The 19512-nt window shown below is 37.9% G+C and overlaps 1 protein-coding gene across 2 annotated transcripts in view; it reads right to left on the bottom strand.

Moving 5' to 3' along the window:
* LOC133638765 (diacylglycerol lipase-alpha-like) overlaps positions 1 to 19254 on the bottom strand; it is a 47665-nt gene extending 28411 nt beyond the window's left edge. For both annotated transcript variants that reach the window (XM_062031699.1, XM_062031706.1), the window contains exons 1-9: positions 19154 to 19254; positions 18872 to 19083; positions 15171 to 15272; positions 12163 to 12301; positions 11998 to 12085; positions 11775 to 11909; positions 11626 to 11703; positions 4780 to 4904; positions 4357 to 4507 (exon numbers count right to left, since the gene is read on the bottom strand). In XM_062031699.1, the coding sequence (XP_061887683.1) occupies positions 4357 to 4507; positions 4780 to 4904; positions 11626 to 11703; positions 11775 to 11909; positions 11998 to 12085; positions 12163 to 12301; positions 15171 to 15272; positions 18872 to 19083; positions 19154 to 19248 (1125 nt within the window). In that variant the 5' untranslated portion in view covers positions 19249 to 19254. The remainder of the gene's footprint in view (positions 1 to 4356; positions 4508 to 4779; positions 4905 to 11625; positions 11704 to 11774; positions 11910 to 11997; positions 12086 to 12162; positions 12302 to 15170; positions 15273 to 18871; positions 19084 to 19153) is intronic.
* Between the last annotated feature and the right edge of the window lie 258 nt (positions 19255 to 19512).

Genomic DNA, 19512 nt, shown 5'->3' with positions numbered 1-19512 from the left:
TTTAAATTTACAAGTGTTCAATGTTTCACTACTTACACACAACTTTGCTCTTCAGTTCCTTGTTAGAGAAAGTTGTGTAAAAAGTAGTGAAATATCAAACCGTTACAAGAATGAAGCTGGTCGTTCCAATTTGGTTTCTCACGTATCTCACATGGTCTGCCAGAGAATAAGAAGAAGCAGCAGAAGGGATCGGCAACGCAAACGTTTTTTTTTTTTGTTTGTTTTTTAAAAAGGGAAGAACGACCAATTTAGCGACTCTTCCCGTCAGTAACCAACAACAATACAGCACTTCCTCATTATGCACCAAAGACGGTTATGGCGAGCGAGATGCATTCACAAACTCCCGGAATTGTGAATGTCAGACATTACTACACAAGTGAGACGTTTTTTGCACGTTTTCTATGTTCTGTATTGCTGCAAGTTGTTGTGGAATGTATTCCATATTTTTGAATGTATTACTCAGTTATGATTTTATTGATATTATTAATGTATTTGAATAACTAGTAACTTGAAGTCACCAAATTTTATAGAATTATAAAGCATGGAAACACCAGCACCGTTTTAAAAGTACAGATTTGGTAAGAGTATCGGTTAAAATATAAGCGACACCCATCCTTATGTACAGCTCTGCTCAACCCTTTTTTGTATATTGAACTAATTTATTAATAAAGACTTTATTGATCCTACACGCAGCAATGTATTTCAATCCTGTGGTAAATCCAAACCAAATCATGGCAGAATGTGACAGATCTGCTGTCAAAACAGAGAGGTGTCCCTTTTAATGACACATCATGAACCCATTGTTAATTTACAGTTATCAATTAATGTTTCTGCTGTTTTAACAGACTTTTTTTTGCTCTTCATGTTTTGATGCACATGCCTCATGGCTAATTATGCAAATTAGAGGTGTTATTTCCTACTCCACAGAACATGTTTTCATTATTGTAAAAGTTAGAAAAGGTTACATTATTCCAGCCAATTATTTTCATTGCGCTTGGTGATGGAAGGATTTCATGGAAACATCTGCCATTAAGCTTCTGGTGCACAGCTTTAGTGTAAGTGTTCATGCCAGAGGAGGTTTGGAACGCCACGGTTATTGAGTCAGCAGAACATTGGAAACATTTACCTCATCAATCTGCGACCCTGTTTTTTAACTTTACGATGTTTGCTATACTTGGACTTGTACAGAAACGTTTGCCTTATAAGATAGAATACATTAGATTTCAGTGGCAATTGCTCTAAGACTAAAATATAAAATAAAATAAGTGGTGAATTATGTACTTTTGTTGTTAAATTGTATTGAGTAAATATGTGCTAGAATCTGCGATGAGGTGGCGACTTGTCCAGGGTGTACCCCGCCTTCTGCCCGATTGTAGCTGAGATAGGCTCCAGCGCCCCCCGTGACCCCGAAGGGATTAAGCGGTAGAAAATGGATGGATGGATGTGCTAGAATGATGAGACTTTCTTCACTGTGCATTAAGCAGTGTTGAAGCTGAGCGCCCATTGACTTCAATGGGGGAGCATAGCATTGTTTCACTACTGCCAAACTAGATAGTCATTGGATAAATGCATGACTGTCCTGTCCATCCGATGCTTGGCGTTTCTGGAAGCGAATAGAAAGTAGGGTTGGCTTCAGCTGGCCTGGACACTGGGCTTCAGCATAATCATTGAATGATCAGTCTGAGGCGGAATCCCTTTTTGATTGACAGCAAAGTGAGTGAATCAGTAATCTTAAAATATAAAACCATGCCAGAGAATTTTTCAAGGTTAATTCTGTTGCTCCGAGTTGATATGGGGAATTTTACAATCCTCTAAGTCAGTGTTTCCTAACCATAGTTGGGCGGAGAACAATCCCTAGAGCAGGCCTGGGCAATAATTTTGAATCGGGGGCCAAATTTAGAGAAAAAAATGTGTCTATATCTATATTTAGGAACACTAATACCAAATCTCACAATAATGTCTGATTGAATGCTAAAAACGTTATGACAGACCACCTTAAAAAAAAGGAATGGAATTTAAAATTTTTTTTACTGAATGAGACACCCAGAATGTACATAAATAAAGAATGCAGGATTTACAATATTAACTATGAACAATAAAACACTCAATATTGACAGAATATGTATGTCATAGCCCCTCTCGATCGACATATTTTACAATCAAGCAAAATGCAACAAAAATGCAACAAACACAGCTAAATATGAACGTGAAGGGTAAAAACCCCCCCACCTACAATCTGATATATCTGATATATCACTAAGCTTTAGAACTTTGTTGATTGCGACCACAGTGGAAGGGAACTGCTCGTACATTGGTCGTGTATATCGAACGTTCAATACATCTGGACCGAACAATGTGACTGTTTAATATAAAATACATAAATAATGTAGCATCTATGTATTGTTTCGATGAGTTTTTGACAGCTAATATCAAACTCAACTATCACGCTGCTCCTCACAAGCACACAAAAACACACATTCAAATACACTTAAACAGCAAAAAGACCATCCTGATGCATCACAGGTTCACAAATATTTGTACTAAACAGAACACTTAACATCACAGACAACATTAGGTGGTTATAATAAGTGAAACACAGTTTCATTTACAGATTAGAATTAACATCCAGCCAGGAAGAACATGCTGTTGCCTGTGTATACACACACTACATCACTATGACAACACACACACACACACACACACACACACACACACACACACACACACACACACACACACACACACACACACACACACACACACACACACACACACACACACACACACACACACACACACACACACACACACACAAACACACAAACACACGCACGCACACACACACACACACACACACACACACACACACACGTAAGAACTGCTTGGATTGAAACGGCCTTTTCAAATCTAAAGTGTTATCTTTTTTCTGGATCTCAATTATATTCACAAGTGTTGCAGTAATACAACTCCATTCTCCACAACTTTTACACAACAAAGAAAAAAAAAGCGTCTTGGCAAAGTCCGCCTCATTATTAATGAACCCGCCTTCATTCCAGACCTAAGCACTTTGGCCGCAGGCTGGATGGGATAATACGAATAAAGGAAATGTGTGTACCTTCAGGCGCGTAAAAAAAGACTTCAGCTCAAACGGGAGAATAGGGCCCTTGGTGCATAATCACTTTCTGCACCACTGATTGCAGCGCGCTTGAAGTCGCGTAACCGTCATTTATCATCACTTTAAAGCAACAAGGGAACTAAAAGGGAACTGCTTAAAAAGAACAATTTGTTTGCTGAGTACATGTTTCTCAGTGACCCCATTACAATGAAACATAGCTGCCAAAGGGGTCATATGTATACAGTCCATCCGGAAAGTATTCACAGAGCTTCCCTTTTTTCTACATTTTGTTATGTTACAGCCTTATTCCAAAATGGAATACATTCATATTTTTCTCAACATTCTACAGACAATATGACAATGTTGTTTTTTTAATTTGGCAAATTTATAAAAAAATAAAAAAATCACATTCTCAGCCTTTGCTCAATACTTTGTTGATGCACCTTTGGCAGCAATTACAGCCTAAAGTCTTTTTGAATACGATTTCACAAGCTTGGCACACCTATCTTTGGGAAGTTTCGCCCATTCCTCTTTGTAGCACTTCTCAAGCTCCATCAGGTTAGGTGGGAAGTGTTGCTTTTTTATCCAGGATGTTTATGTACATTGCTGCATTCATTTTTCCCTCTATCCTGACAAGTCTCTCACTTTCTGCTGCTGAAAAACATCCCAAAATCATGATGCTGCCAAAAATGCATCAACAAAGTATTGAGCAAAGGCTGTGAATACTTTATCCTTATGTATTTTTTTAATTTTTGATATCCATCCATCCATCCATTTTCTAACGCTTGTCCCTCTCCGGGTTGCGGGGGTTGCTGGAGCCTTTTAAAAATTTTGCAAAGAGAAAAAAAAAAACTTCACATTGTTAACATGAGGTATTGTCTGTAGAAATTTGAGAACAAAACAAATGTATTCAATTTTGAAATAAGGCTGTAACATAAAATGTGGAAAAAGTGAAGCGCTGTGAATACTTTCCGGATGCACTGTAGTAACTTTAATATTACATTCATAAATATAATATGGTCTTCTATCATAGTATATAAAGAAAACATATTTGAGGGTTCTCTTTAATTGATCCCAATGGATCCCTGCGGGTTCACTTTAATTGATCGTGTATTGCCACTAAGTGGAATTGTGTGCTTACTTTTTACATACCTCAGGAGTGCCCCACAATAATTAGACTTTGTATGAGGAAGTACCGCAAACAACCGCAAATGCTTTGACGGTGACGTTGGAATACTCACAGCATCATGGCAGGACGTGTAGACAATGTGAACTTGCTTGCGCTCCTCGTCCAGGAAATATCTGCGTATGGCCAAAACGTTACAACTACAACAATTGTCCTCCTCCACTGTCACTGACTGGGACAAACGCGAGCCGGACACGGACGTGCAGCTGGGAGAGAAAAAGGAAAAACACACAGTGGTTTAAAAAAAAAAAAAAAAAAGAAACTGACATTTAACATGTGTAAAATACAAAATACCATTACAGTTAATCTGTGTAAGTATGTGCTTAATACACTCTCGCTTTGAGTCAGGTTACGGGTACAACCGCCTCGGTGGATTACCGTTTAGCAAGTGTTGACGCATGCAAGATATGACGCTCGCTGAAGTGCCCCGGAGACCCAAATTGATCAAAAGCGAGTGACTATATGGTTGAGGGCTTACGGGCAGGTGCTAACGAGGCGGCACAGTCCGCAGGCTGGCTTCCTCATCAGATACATGGGCCAGCCGTACGCAGCGAGAGCGAACAACATGTAGTCGCACACATCCTTGTACATGGCCATCTCGGTCTGGGGTAGGAGAAGACAGAAAACACATGATTGCATTCAGCACAGTCAACTACTGCAGCTCACACAAATAAAGCTGGGAAAAAAATATGCTTTCAGAGTCAAGGATTTCCATTTTAGAAATCAATTACCTTCAGTATAATCCATTTAGAATACACTGTAAACACACTACTCATGAAAAGTTCAGGGTATTGAGCTTTTGGATTAAATTTAAGGATGAAGCAAAAATGCACTGTAATCTTTACAAGTGAACTTCATTTGACCTTCTCTCAACTGTTTTAAATTGTCCAATGTGTCAGTTCATTTTGCACAACTTGCTATTTTCCAACAAGTACATTTATGTGACTCTTGCCATCTATTTGTATTTATTAAAATCCTGTATATTCCATTCTATTGTATTCCTAGTATATTTTATTGCTTTTATAAAATAGGTATTGTTTATTTTTCCTCTTTCATAGTACTAGAACATGCAAACTGAGTGGAGTTTGCATATTCTCCCCGTGACTGCGTGGGTTCCCTCCGGGTACTCCGGCTTCCTCCCACCTCCAAAGACATGCACCTGGGGATAGGTTGATTGGCAACAGTAAATTGGCCCTAGTGTGTGAATGTGAGTGTGAATGTTGTCTGTCTATCTGTGTTGGCCCTGTGATGAAGTGGCGACTTGTCCAGGGTGTACCCCGCCTTCCGCCCGAATGCAGCTGAGATGGGCTCCAGCACCCCCGCGACCCCGAACGGGACAAGCGGTAGGAAATGGATGGATGGATGGATAGTACTTTTAGTACCGTATTTTTCGGATTATAAATCAGTTTTTTTCATAGTTTGGCCGTAGGTGCGACATATACTCCGGAGCCACTTATATGTGAAATTATTAACACATTATCCAAAATATCAAATAATATTATTTATCTAATTCACGGAAGAGACGAAGCAAATGTCAGCAATCGTCATACACACGTCAACCAATAAGAATTCGGCGGGGGAGTGTCATGGCAGAAGTGCATTGTGGGTCATGGGATGCTAACTGCTATATGCTACTGCCGTAGCTATTAAAATGGATCATTTGAACATTGGCGGTAACTTATAAAAACTGAGAAGGGCTGAACAAAAATGGCACCAAAAAGGAAATCATATACTGCAGATTACAAACTGGACGTAGTGAAATATGCAGCAGAAAACGGCGATCGAGTAGCAGAAAGAAAGGACATACCAGGAGCGACAACGAGGAAGAAGATTTCATCGGATTTAGCGATCAGGAGTGACAGATTGTTTGGTAAACGTAGAGCATGTTCTATATGTTATAGTTATTTGAATGACTCTTACCATAATATGTTACGTTCACATACCAGGCACATTCTCAGTTGGTTATTTATGCGTCATATAACGTACACTTATTCAGCCTGTTGTTCACTATTCTTTATTTATTTTAAATTGCCTTTCAAATGTCTATTCTTGGTGTTGGATTTTTTCAAATAAATTTCCCCCAAAAATGCGACTTATACTCGAGTGCGACGTATATATGTTTTTTTCCTTCTTTATTATGCATTTTCGGCCGGTGCGACGTATACTCCGGAGCGACGTATAATCCCAAAAATATGGTAGTTATTTTTCTTGGAATTGAGCTACTGCAATTAAAACATTTCCCTTGTGGATAAATAAAGTTTGTCTAAGTCGAGGTTGCAACCTGCTGATGACGCACTAAGCTTCGTACGAGTAAGGATGGGTATCGAACCTTGATTTTGTTATGGCACCAATGATGACGTAATTGGCCATAAGCAGACTAAGGATGGCTACCTGTAACATTTGAACATATTTAGTACCAATTCCCGGTACCTGGGCTTTGATACGGATAATAATTGGTACAATTTTCCGGTACTTTTGTGTGTTCACGTGTTAACAAATGTTAAATATTTTTTCATTTAACACTGAGCTAATAATGATAAATGTGCTATCCAGTTGCTTGATCTTGTTTTTCTTACACGTCTGAGTCTCATTTACAAGTATTATATAGTAGACCTTGCATGCAGTTGCAATTCCAAAACGTTAGATGTCAGTAGTGTACAGACTACGGCAGAGCCGTGCATAGAGAGAGTATAGCCAACTAAACGAGAGGCGCCATCTTTGCTACCAATAACGTGCGCGCCTGTGCTGGTTGGCATGCAATCTTAGTTTTCATGACAAAATCAACCTAAAATAATAAGTCTAAATATAGTTCTAAACATACTTGAGCTCTTAAACCTACAATAAAATGTGCTTTTATTTCGTCAAAGTATAATTTTGCGGCCGCACTTAATGCACTCTGCTGCTACATAATGCAGTGTTGAGTGACCAGCAGGCACTCTAACACACAATACATGTAAAAAAGAATACATAGAACCACCAAACAAATACCTTATTATCCTCATTTTGCCAAAATTATCATTAACTTTGGGTGAACAATCACGGAGAAATTATGACTTTTCCCCATATTTCTGCACAATATGGGAACACTGGCGAGCAGTAGAGAATATGGAGTAATTTTTGGTCCAGAACATATTTTGCTTTATACCATACCTTACCAATTTTATGTATAATTTCATTGACATATTTCTTGCCACTTTATGCTGTATATTTTTGAGATTTCCAGTTGGTTTCCTCAACTATTATCACACCCAAAAATGTTGGTTCTTTTATTCTGTTAACGATACTCCATCTATTTGTATTTGTGTTTGACTTTCTCTTCTACTGTTACCGAACAGCATTATTTTGGTTTTACTGACATTCAAAGATAGTCAGTTTTTTTTCAAATCATCTTTTTAATTTGTTAATTTCTTCTGTTATTATTTAATTTAGCTTTTGAGTGTTCTCTCCTAAACAAAACGCAGACGTTGTATCGTGTGTTTAACTCGTAATCTGTGGCTCTCCAGTGTTGATGGCAAACTTTTACTTCCCATAAGTGTCTGCTTTCCAGGTTGCGGGGAAAGCGATGTAAAAATGTTTTGCATTTTTCGCGGGTGGCGCAGCCCCATGCTGCACAACAGGACAATTTTACATGTTGAAACAAGCGGATGGATGGAAAAACTAACACGGAAGTGTTGAACATCAGCTCAACCTTGGTAGCAGTCATGGCGCCCTGTAGTCAAGTAAGTGCGTTTTGACCAATCATGTAGGAGTTGGTCAAAAACCGGGTTGGCCAGACTCTCTTTATACATGGCTCTGGACTACAATGTGTTGCTGTTTGATTGGAATGTGCATCTTAGTTATAATTATGATTATCAAATTTAGAGGCGTTGAAATTGCTGTATAAAATGTATATGGCAAAGCCAATTTAAATTACAATTGCGCTAATGCTATTTGAAAAGTGAAGCCTTACTGTTCTTTTGACCACATTCTATCAGAGGTGCTTTCTTATCGCGTCGTGGTTTCCGGCACGTTGGCTGTGGACTTGGCTGCACAAATTTGAGAAAAAAACTAACTGCGATTTTTTTCTCCAAAATTACAATTGCGATTCCATTTGCGATTTTTATGTTTTTTACATTTAAATGCATAAAATTGTGAATAATAACGAGTGAAAGAAGGCATGATACTTTTGGACTGTCAATCAACATTTGTGTACCAAGATGCCACACATTAGGACAATATGCAATTATATTCTTTAAAAAGTATCTGGTTTTTGCAGACAGACTCAGAGCCTTTGTATACATCATGCTCTTAAACTGAAGAACGGATAAAAAATATACAGTGTTTATAATGTAATGTAATCAGAATATATGAAAATAATGCAATCAACCAACTAAAAGGATATAACCTTTTCTTTCTCATCACTGTAGAATTGTTTACCATTGTACTGTAATTGGAACGTAAACAACTTTTTTATCCTAATAAATAAATGAACAAACAAAAAAATAAAATAGACTAATTTCTGTAAGAAATAATTTAACCTAAATAAATATTGAACGTCTTAAAGTGAATTTTTTTCCCCCAGTTGGACAAACTAAGTCGGCTTGTTTTTGTCTTTTTTGCCATCACGTGATCACGGCATTTTCGCTCGTTCGACCGTGTCGATGGTCTCATATTGCCCATACGGGTTGAAGCTGAAATATTCCCACAACGGGACATTTGGCTTTGTAATCATATTTTCCTCTTAATTTGTGTTACTTGGCGAACTTTTCACTAGCAAGTCGCGAGTACGGAAGCTGTCTGTCTGTGCCTCCTGTGTGTGTAAATCTGGCGCCCCGCTCTCTGCCCACTTAGCCAAAGATTGTGAATGACTAAAAGGACATCTCACTTCGTTCAGTTGATTCTACTGTGAAATAAACACGCTCAGGTGCTGAGAGCGAGGCACAGAGTGAGAGTTCTTTCTCCCTGTTTGAAGCTGGAGATGAAGAAAACAAACACACACGGAAATACCAAATTATCGATGCCGGCAAAGTATTTCGGATTCATTTTAATTTACCGTTCGAGTAATTGACTTAATGAATATTGGTCCAGCCCTACTCAGCATCAAAACTTTTTCCAAGATCTAAGTGGTGTTTGTTATTAGTGTACTTACTGCCTCCGCTGCAGCGCACACAAACTTGCAGTTTCCTTAAACACTTGTGATTGGCCTGGAGGCAACGGACGCAATGCTCAACGATTCTGAATGGCGAACATGTCTGATATTTGAATGCCGGTGACAGCAAGAAAAAAAATAACGCCTCTTGCCGTTATTAACCTTACTGTCGATACGATTTTTAATTGTAAAACTCTAGCGGACGCGCGTCTTAAGGGGACGCTGTTTGCTAGCTCTTGGTGTGTGTGGTGTACGCAAAGCACTTAATGTGCAGTTCCAATCTCTCGTGCATGGCCAAAACTTCTGACGGACAGTTTTTCTCTAAAAGAGAAATATTGTCACATTTAATCTTGTGAGATTTTGTCACACCGCTAGCAAAAAGGCTTTGTTTTTAAAATAAATGTGTATGATTTCCATTTTTTAAGCCCCGATTTTGTATCGGTTAAATTGTCCACGATACCCATCCTTACCGCCGAAAACATCTTGTATATCAATTATTAGGTGTCGCCAAAATACCAATTCTAATTGAACAAAGGACATTAATTAGTCCATTCATGGAACACACATGTATGTGAATTTTGCTGTTCAGTAAGTTGTGCAAAAAGTACTGAAACATTAAACACCTAAAGTTTACAGCCGGTCAAACTAGATTAATCTAACGGTTGTAATGTATTTTAGCTTCATCCTGAAATTTCCTCCCAAAACCCAACATCCCTAATATTTGTGAGTACCGTAATTTCCGGACTATAAGCCGCACCTGACTATAAGCCGCACCAGCTAAATTTAGGGGAAAATACAGATTGCTCCATATATAAGCCGCACCCGACTATAAGCCGCAGGGTTTTGATGTGTAATTAGCGTAGTATATAGGGGTTCCTGCTACCACGGAGGGGATTGTCGGGACAGAGATGACTGTTTGGGAACGCAAAGCGTCCCATTTATTAACTATAAATCTTTCAATCATTCAATCAAACTTTCACATCTTTGACATGGCGAACAGCATTCGTGCAGAGTACAAATAATTAAACGGTGCAAAGTAATACAAAGTGCTCGCCTGTACGTTATCAAAATAACCAGCCTACCGGTATATGAAAAGTCAGTCTTTAATCATTGTGTCATCGTTTTCCTCCTGCGTACTAAAACCACCGAAATCCTCTTCGTCGATGTCGGAGAAGAACAGGCCGTAAATAAGCCGCACCCTTGTATAAGCCGCAGGGACCAGAACGAGGGGGAAAAGTAGCGGCTTATAGTCCGGAAATTACGGTAATTGTAATTCCAAGAGCATTGAAAGAGCTTCATCACTTTAAAGAGACATTAAAAATAAATATACAGTGGTACCTCAACTTAAGAGTTCCCCAACTAAAGAGTATTTTGAGATAGGAGCTGTCTCTCGGCTAATTCTTGTGTTTTAAGTTACAAGCAAAAATTTGAGTTGCAAGCATCCCCGCCATACGTTGGCGTAGCAAATTTCACAGTAAATCCTGTAAGATTCGACAAAAAAACATTTCATCTTACTCACTAGCATTAGCTTACAGCAAGAGATCAACATTACTTCCTAAGGAAGGAAAAAAGTGAGTGTGAAGGTCAGTGCTGGGAAGAAGTGGATGATATTCAAGAATTAATTAAAAACATGACCAAGCGTGTCACCAACTTGCAAAGCAGTTTGAGCTTATCCATTCTAGTTTGCACCATACTGAAGGAGGAGTCTAACGCCAGCCAAGAATGTTAAATTAATATCTAAAACGGTGGGCATGCATCCATGAAAATATGGGAAAGCTGCTGATGGTGTGTTTGACGGAGAAGCAGCTGGAAGGACATACCGTAGAAGTCCGCTCTCAAAGGTAAATGCTATACATTATAATTAGAATAAATCATAAAACTACTGTAGTTGTTAGAAGTACATTTTATTTTATTATTTTTCTCTACAATATTTCTTATCTAAAAGTTTTAGTTTTTTTTTTTTAAAGCATATTACATGTTAAAACGGCTGTTTTGGGGGGCCAAGCACCAATTAAATGGAATTCAATTCATTTCAATGCAAGACGTTGATTTAAGATACAAGTGTTTTGAGTTGAGAGTTCCGACACAGAACCAAACAAGTATAAATAAATACTATAGTATTTTATGTTTTCTATGTTGCAATTAGACATGGTTTTCAACCTTGGCTTAATCCCTTCATCAGATACAGTGACTCACCGAGTTCTTCAGGTCCAGATATCTAGTGTTTCGTGTAACAGGCATCCCAGAAAGGAAGGCTAATATATCATTGTTTCCCTGAGAAGGACACAATAACAAAGCAGTTAGAGGAGCAATGTGAGCACATACTGTATTGAATAGACTGATACCTGGTCCAATATAGACGATCTTTTAGATCTCTGCGTCTGACGCAGGAGTACCAATCCAGCAATAATATCACTCGGCACAATGTCCAGGTCTCGGAAGAACTCTGCAAAAATGCTTGCCACCTCTGAATATGCATCCTGCAGATGAAACAGTAGCTATCAGGACATCTGTAATATATTGAATATCTCAAAAGCAGCTTCATTGCAGTAAGTTTGTGTCCCTAACTGATTGTGTATCCTGTGCTCTTGTGCAGCACATGAAGAATTTTAGTCTTCTGCTCCAGCTGCTGGCTTGACCTTCCTCAAGTCTGTGTCTAAAAAAACAAAAAAGTTAAATAAGGGATAAATCAATTGGAATCTCTTTTGTGTGACACGAAATGGTAGTTAGTACCTGAGCGTGTATGTTGTGAGGTTTCGTTGACGCCGGCGAGTTGCTTTCAGTTTGACGAATGTCCGACCAGTTGGATCAAAAGTGCACATGAGAGTGATGCAGACGCTGAATATCACTAGCCAGTTGCATGCAACGATCCCTGCAAGACCATTAGAAATACACTGTATTGGGTAAACAGCAATTGTTTAATAAAATCGTAATAAAAACATATTACTATTAATAAAAAAATATGCTGCAATGGGTAAAAAGCAATTGTTTAATCAAATCGTAATTAAAAAATATCAGTAATAATATTGAAGGTATTGGTATTATTGGTTTATTTTGTACATGCATATACTGTAGTTACACTGTATTAGGGAAGTAACAATATGAACAATTTTTATCACGGTTAACGTGACCAAAAAGATCACGTTTATCATTAATATTGCGGTATTGTTGAATGTGCTTAGAAAGTACTTGTACACACACTGAAATCATTTGACCAAGTTTTTTGTTTTTTAAATAACTAAATTAAAAAGTAATTGTTAGAAAACCCACTGTTTTGCATGTTTTGTGTTTCTTGTGCTTAACTGATAGTGTTTTAGTCTTAGTATTTTATCTGTTTTATTGGCAAAGCTTTTTATTTTAGTAAAAAGTATGTAACAAATAAAATCTATTTTAATTATTTATTATTTCTGGTGCAGTGTTGTGGTGTCTTACTCTGCTCAGCGGTCTATGAACGCACCGTAAAAACACCTTCTCGTATTCCTATAGACACTTACTCTGTTGTAAGAGAGCACAGCTTGTAGGTTCTATGTCGACAATTGAATATCTTAGTTCGGCAGACAGCTATGTGTTTACATAAGTTTAGATTGGGGTATGTTGTTTCTTAATAGTGAAAAAGTTAATGTATCTTGTTTTTATGTTAGCATCTAAGCTAGCAAACTGGCGCCAGTCAGTCCATGAGTTTATCAAAGTGCAGTTATTGATCACAATTTTTCGATAATTTTAATTTTACAACGGTAATACTCACCGTCGGGAGCTTTGGTGCGTTTATTTTTAGGGATGGGTACCGTTCATTTGAACCGATACAGTACCAATTTTTGGTCCCTGGAAATTGATACCGGTAGTCAACGGTACCAATTTTCGGTACTTTTGTATGTGTTAACAAATATTTGTTTTTGACAGTAAAATCAACTTTTTTAATGCAACATTTAGAAATGAGCTGACTAAGCTAACTGTTGTCAATTTGTTATATCTTGTTCTAATATATTTTAATTTCTTTGTGTAATCCATTCTATAATTTATTCCACATAATGATAGACTGACTATAGGTCTTAACTGTTGTACATGCATACAAATGTTTTAAGTTTAAATTTTCCCTTCGGTTATATTTCTGCTCTTGCTGAAAATAATTCAATCAATCCATCCAAAAAAACATATATAGAACATTCTTGGGTAGCAGGTTAAAGTGTGCTTTGTGCATAATTCTAAGTGTTCACAAATGCATCAAACCATTGAATTTTAATAAATTTTTGATAATGAATGTTATGTATTATTCTGACTTACCTATTTTGTAACACGGTTAGTGAAAGAAGCATACTTTTGTTATTTACGTATGTTTTTACACAATAACTTAGATATGGTAACACGAGCAAGCAGTAAAGAATATGAAGTGATTTTTTGGGCCAGAACATATTCACCTTTCTTCATCATTGTAGAACATTTGTATTATAATCCTTACACAAAGTAACAGTGAAACTCAATGTATTAATCACTGAATGGAGAACTGAGGGTGGGGTTAAATACATTATCTTCTTCTCACTCCCTTTCAGGCAAAACTGGATCATCATGCTTACATACTGTACATTACTGTTTGCAATATATTCATTTATATTATTATGTGTTGTCTACCTTATAATTTTTTTTATGTCATTGCCTGAAATAAATAAATAAATGAAACAAATGTATGAAGTATTTCTTGCTACCTCATGTGACATTTTCAAATCAATCTATAATCTATTATTACACCTATTTTTTTTTTTTTTTTAAACTCAGTCAATGTTTATGTTGTCTATTTGTATTTGCGTTTCACTCTTTCATTTACACTTACCGAATAGTATTATTTTAGATTTACTGAGACTCAAAAATAACCTGTTTTTGTCAAACTTTCTCTTTAATTAGTTAATTTCTTCTGTTATTTGTATTAGCTTCTGTGTGTTCTCTCCTGAACAAAATGTGGTCGTATCAAATAGCACTAACTTAAAATATTTTGTAACATAAATAATGTAATAACTTGAACCATTTTGGCCCTTGTATTAATCCCTGAGGTACAACAAAAAATACAGTATATTTAAAGCTGCACATGTGCAGCTTCACGTATTGCTTCCTATTGGTTATATACTGTATCTTCTCAGGGCATTCCATCGTTCTCAACTGGACTGTTTGGTTTGTCTTAGATTTAGACAAACTTTATTGATCCACAAGGGAAATTGTTCAAAAAGAAGACAAACCTCTCATAGACCTAGATTGGTCAGATATCGAACTACCAGATCTGACCAATCTAAGTCTATGAGAACAAACTGATGAAGTCCACTCAGAGGAGAGGCAAAACGTCTTCTAAAACAAACCAACCAGTCCAGTTGTGATCGACTGAATGCCCTAAGATGTCAATGACCTGGATGAATAAGAACATTCATAGACATTTTATGTACTGTAGCTTCTTACCCAGTTCAAGACCAACCCTCTAATGCCCTACAATAATAATTGGTCAATTAAGATTTTATGATTGTATTAAATGCTTTGATAAAAAATTTAAATAAGGTGTCAAATGTATCAATGTATTATACATTGAAAGATGTTCCCAAATACTGTGACCCATGTTCTGCACACAATCGTAAACAATCTACTGTGTGACAGTAGCAGAAGAAGAGGACAAACCACAATAAATCTAATTTGTCCCGGTTGGATATGAAAAAGCCTTTTTAACATTCTCATTACTATTCTCCTTGAAGCCCTGTTTGACTCACCCAAAGCCAGGTTCTTGGCGGTGACATCAGAGCATGGCTGGTAATACTGAACAAGCCAGGCAATTCCCACCACCGCATACACGAGCTCAACCAACAGGATAGCTGGGGTGGGAAAGAAGGAGGAGGAGAGAGTGAGCAGAACAATCAATAAGTGTACAATCAATACAACCAGTGTTCAAATCTTTTCTTGGAAGCACAACTACGCACTTTGTCAGAAAACAACGAGGTATTGCGCACAAACAAGTATGCCAAATATAGAAAGGTCATGTACTGTACAGAAAACATAACCAAGTGGACAAATTAAGCATAAGCCATCGGAGTCTACGCGGTAGTTTTCAGCGGTTTGACGCACTTCTGTGTTATACCTCTATGTTTCAAAATAAAACCTTTCTTGCCTCAATGTATTTAATTTTTTCCAATACACCCTCATGTGAGTGACTATAGTTTTTTTTTAGTTAGACACACTGTATGAGAATATTGGCCACAAAAATAACCAAGAAACTTCAAATCCCAAGGAGGTAAAATATAGATTGTTTTTGTAAAAAAACAAACACTTTATACTGTATGAGAAATGGGCTAAAATATATATACTGTACATATCAATATTTATCGCAGCCTGCTGCAATAACAATATACATCACAATACATTTGGCATATAAATGTTCATAGAGACATTTAAAAATGGATTACAAAGGCTTTTGACATAACAGTATGCGATAATATAATAATATAATTTTTATTTGGTTATTTTCTATTTTATATATTGCTGTTTTTATTACTACTATTCTTACTATTTTATGATCGTATATATTTATATATATACTGTTATAGTTGGTTACTTTCTGCTGTAACATGGTTCTATCTACACTTCTGTTAAAATGTAATAAGCACTTATTATTCTGTTTAGGGAAGCACGGTGCACCAGGGGTTAGTGCATGTGCCTCACAATATGAAGGTCCTGAGTTCAATCCCGGGCTCGGGATCTTTCTGTGTGGAGTTTGAATGTTCTCCCCGTGACTGCGTGGGTTCCCTCCGGGTACTCCGGCTTCCTCCCACCTCCAAAGACATGCACCTGGGGACAGGTTGATTGGCAACACTAAATTGGCCCTTGTGTGTGAATGTGAGTTTGAATGTTGTCTATCTGTCTGTGATGGCCCTGCGATGAGGTGGCGACTTGTCCAGGGTGTACCCCGTCTTTCGCCCGAATGCAGCTGAGATAGGATCCAGCACCCCCGCGACCACGAACGGGACAAGCGGTAGGAAATGGATGGATGGACAGATATTCGGTTTAGATACTTGACATTATTAGTTTTGGCCAATGCTACACATTTGGGTATTGATCTAATGCCAAGCAGTTACAGGGGCACTATTCCACATACCAGTGCTGATATTGATAAAAATTTTCAATATCATTTAATGATTACATTTAAACAAAAAGAAGGTCCTGGGTTTGATTCCTGGGCTAGGGGTCTTTCTGTGTGGAGTTTGGCTGTGTGGGTTCCCTCCGGGTACTCCGGCTTCCTCCCACCTCCAAAGACATGCACCTGGGGATAGGTTGATTGGCAACACTAAATTGGCCCTAGAGTGTGAATGTGAGTGTGAATGTTGTCTGTCTATCTGGGTTGGACCTGTGATGAGTTGGCGACTTATCCAAGGTGTACCCCGCCCTCTGCCTGAAGGCAGCTGGGATGGGCTCCGGCCAATCCGCAACCCAGAGAGAGACAAGCAGTAGAAAATGGATGGATGGATGGATTTTTGATTACAATTATAATGAGATAATATATACAATATAATACATTACATAAAATGTCTCTAAAATAAATCCTTCCGTTTTTGCCTTTAAAGTCCTTCTTCGTCTAACGACTTATTTCCGGAGCAACAATTCAAAAATCCTTTATAAATATAAATAAAAACCTATCTTTTTTTCCAAATAGTTCAAGAAAGACCACTACAAATGAGCAATATTTTGCACTGTTAAATCAGAAACTGATGAGATAGTGCTGTATTTTACTTCTTTATCTCTTTTTTTCAACCAAAAATGCTTTGTCTGATTAGGGGGTACTTGAATTTAAAAAAAATTCACAGGGGGTACATCACTGAAAAAGGTTGAGAACCACTGATATAGACGATATAAATAATATAAATTTGGCCGACAATATAGCTCTTAATGCTATCGTCAGATCGTGATAATGCATGTTAATGACACATTCCAGCTCTGTCCCACAGCGACAAGGGAACAACTGCGTGGTCAATGCAATGTAGCGTCCTCGCTAGCAAGCTGGCGGCTAAAGTCTCTCCACAGTGCAAAGCCGCTTCTAAGTCACTAATCCTCACCTCAATGGTGGCAAATAAACTACGTTTCTTACAAGTGTCATTATCACTGGAGGATGAAAAATAACTAAACATATACACTACACACCATAGGAAGCTACAAGAAGCCATACCAATCGCTAATCTAGAGCTCCTGAATGTAAATAAGGGTTGGTGGATGTTAAGGTCCTGAGCTTAGGATCTTTTTGTGTGGAGTTTGCATGTTCTCCCCGTGACTGCATGGGTTCCCTCCGCGTACTCCGTTCCCTCCGGGATAGGTTGATTGGCAAGACTAAATTGGCCCTAGTGTGTGAATGTGAGTGTAAATGCTGTCTATCTATCTGTGTTGGTCCTGTGATGAGGTGGCGACTTGTCCAGAGTGTACGCCGCCTTCCGCCCGAATGCAGCTGAGATAGGCTCCAGCACCCCCGTGACCCCGAAAGGGACAAGCGGTAGAAAATGGATGGATGGATCGATACAAATATTGACAGTAAATGGTATAGTATCAGTATATGGTTGATACTATAGTGCAGTGGTTCTCAACGTTTTTTCAGTGATGTACCCCCTGTGAACATTTTTTTAATTCAAGTACCCCCTAATCAGAGCAAAGCATTTTTGGTTGAAAAAAAGAGATAAAGTAAAATACAGCACTATGTCATCAGTTTCTGATTTATTAAATTGTATAACAGTGCAAAAATATTGCTCATTTGTTGTGGTCTTTCTTGAACTATTTGGAAAAAAGATATAAAAATAACTAAAAACTTAAATATAAATATATACACTACCGTTCAAAAGTTTGGGGTCACCCAAACAATTTTGTGGAATAGCCTTCATTTCTAAGAACAAGAATAGACTGTCGAGTTTCAGATGAAAGTTCTCTTTTTCTGGCCATTTTGAGCGGTTTATTGACCCCACAAATGTGATGCTCCAGAAACTAAATCTGCTCAAAGGAAGGTCAGTTTTATAGCTTCTGTAAAGAGCTAAACTGTTTTTAGATGTGTGAACATGATTGCACAAGGGTTTTCTAATCATCAATTAGCCTTCTGAGCCAATGAGCAAACACTATGTACCAATAGAACACTGGAGTGATAGTTGCTGGAAATGGGCCTCTATACACCTATGTAAATATTGCACCAAAAACCAGACATTTGCAGCTAGAATAGTCATTTACCACATTAGCAATGTATAGAGTGTATTTCTTTAAAGTTAAGACTAGTTTAAAGTTATCTTCATTGAAAAGTACAGTGCTTTTCCTTAAAAAATAAGGACATTTCAATTAACCCCAAACTTTTGAACGGTAGTGTATATAAAGATATATATAATATATAAATAGAGATTGCGCCAAACACGCTCACAAATGAAAAATCAGGTAACAAAGCGAGACATCTTACCTAGTCGGATATAGATGACATACTGCACAGCTTCCCTGGGCTGCGTGTACAGGATGCTGCCCCTCATGCTCAACCACATGATGGCGCTCTCACAGATGAGGCAGCTGACCAAGATGCCAAGATACCCTCGGCCGTGGTCCACCAGGGTTATAGAGCAGGACTGGTCCGAGCCATAAGGAAGGCCGAACAGAACCACGGACAGAACCACCAACCTGAACATGGTACCCCAGTGAAATAAAAAACTTGTAGCATGTAGAAAAATAACAAAGTTGTGTGACTCACCAGATGCAGTGTAAAAGGAAAAGGAAGAGGGCGGGCAGCACCAGGTCATCACTGCCGACTGACCAGCGCCGCCGAAACATCACCATGCCAGGCATCACTGCCCTGTGGGGAAACAATCAAGAATGAATGGATACAATTTGCAACGATCTGTCTATACGTTTTTGGCACTGATGCTTTTTATATCCTATTACTGCATCCCAGAAAACTAAAGTTGGAACTTACAATGAAATACCAGCCAAACAGACAGATGCTTCGTATAAATTAGCAGCAAACTGTTATTCTTTGCCAAACATTTTCGTTTATCATTCTGCCTAAACAAAGCATACCATGTGTTGGTGATTCAGGGCTTGATTTTCTAA

Source organism: Entelurus aequoreus, linkage group LG02, assembly GCF_033978785.1.
Source record: "Entelurus aequoreus isolate RoL-2023_Sb linkage group LG02, RoL_Eaeq_v1.1, whole genome shotgun sequence".
Taxonomy (NCBI): Eukaryota; Metazoa; Chordata; class Actinopteri; order Syngnathiformes; family Syngnathidae; genus Entelurus; species Entelurus aequoreus.
The sequence above is the reverse complement of the archived record's forward strand: the minus strand, read 5'-3'. Positions and strand labels throughout refer to the sequence as shown.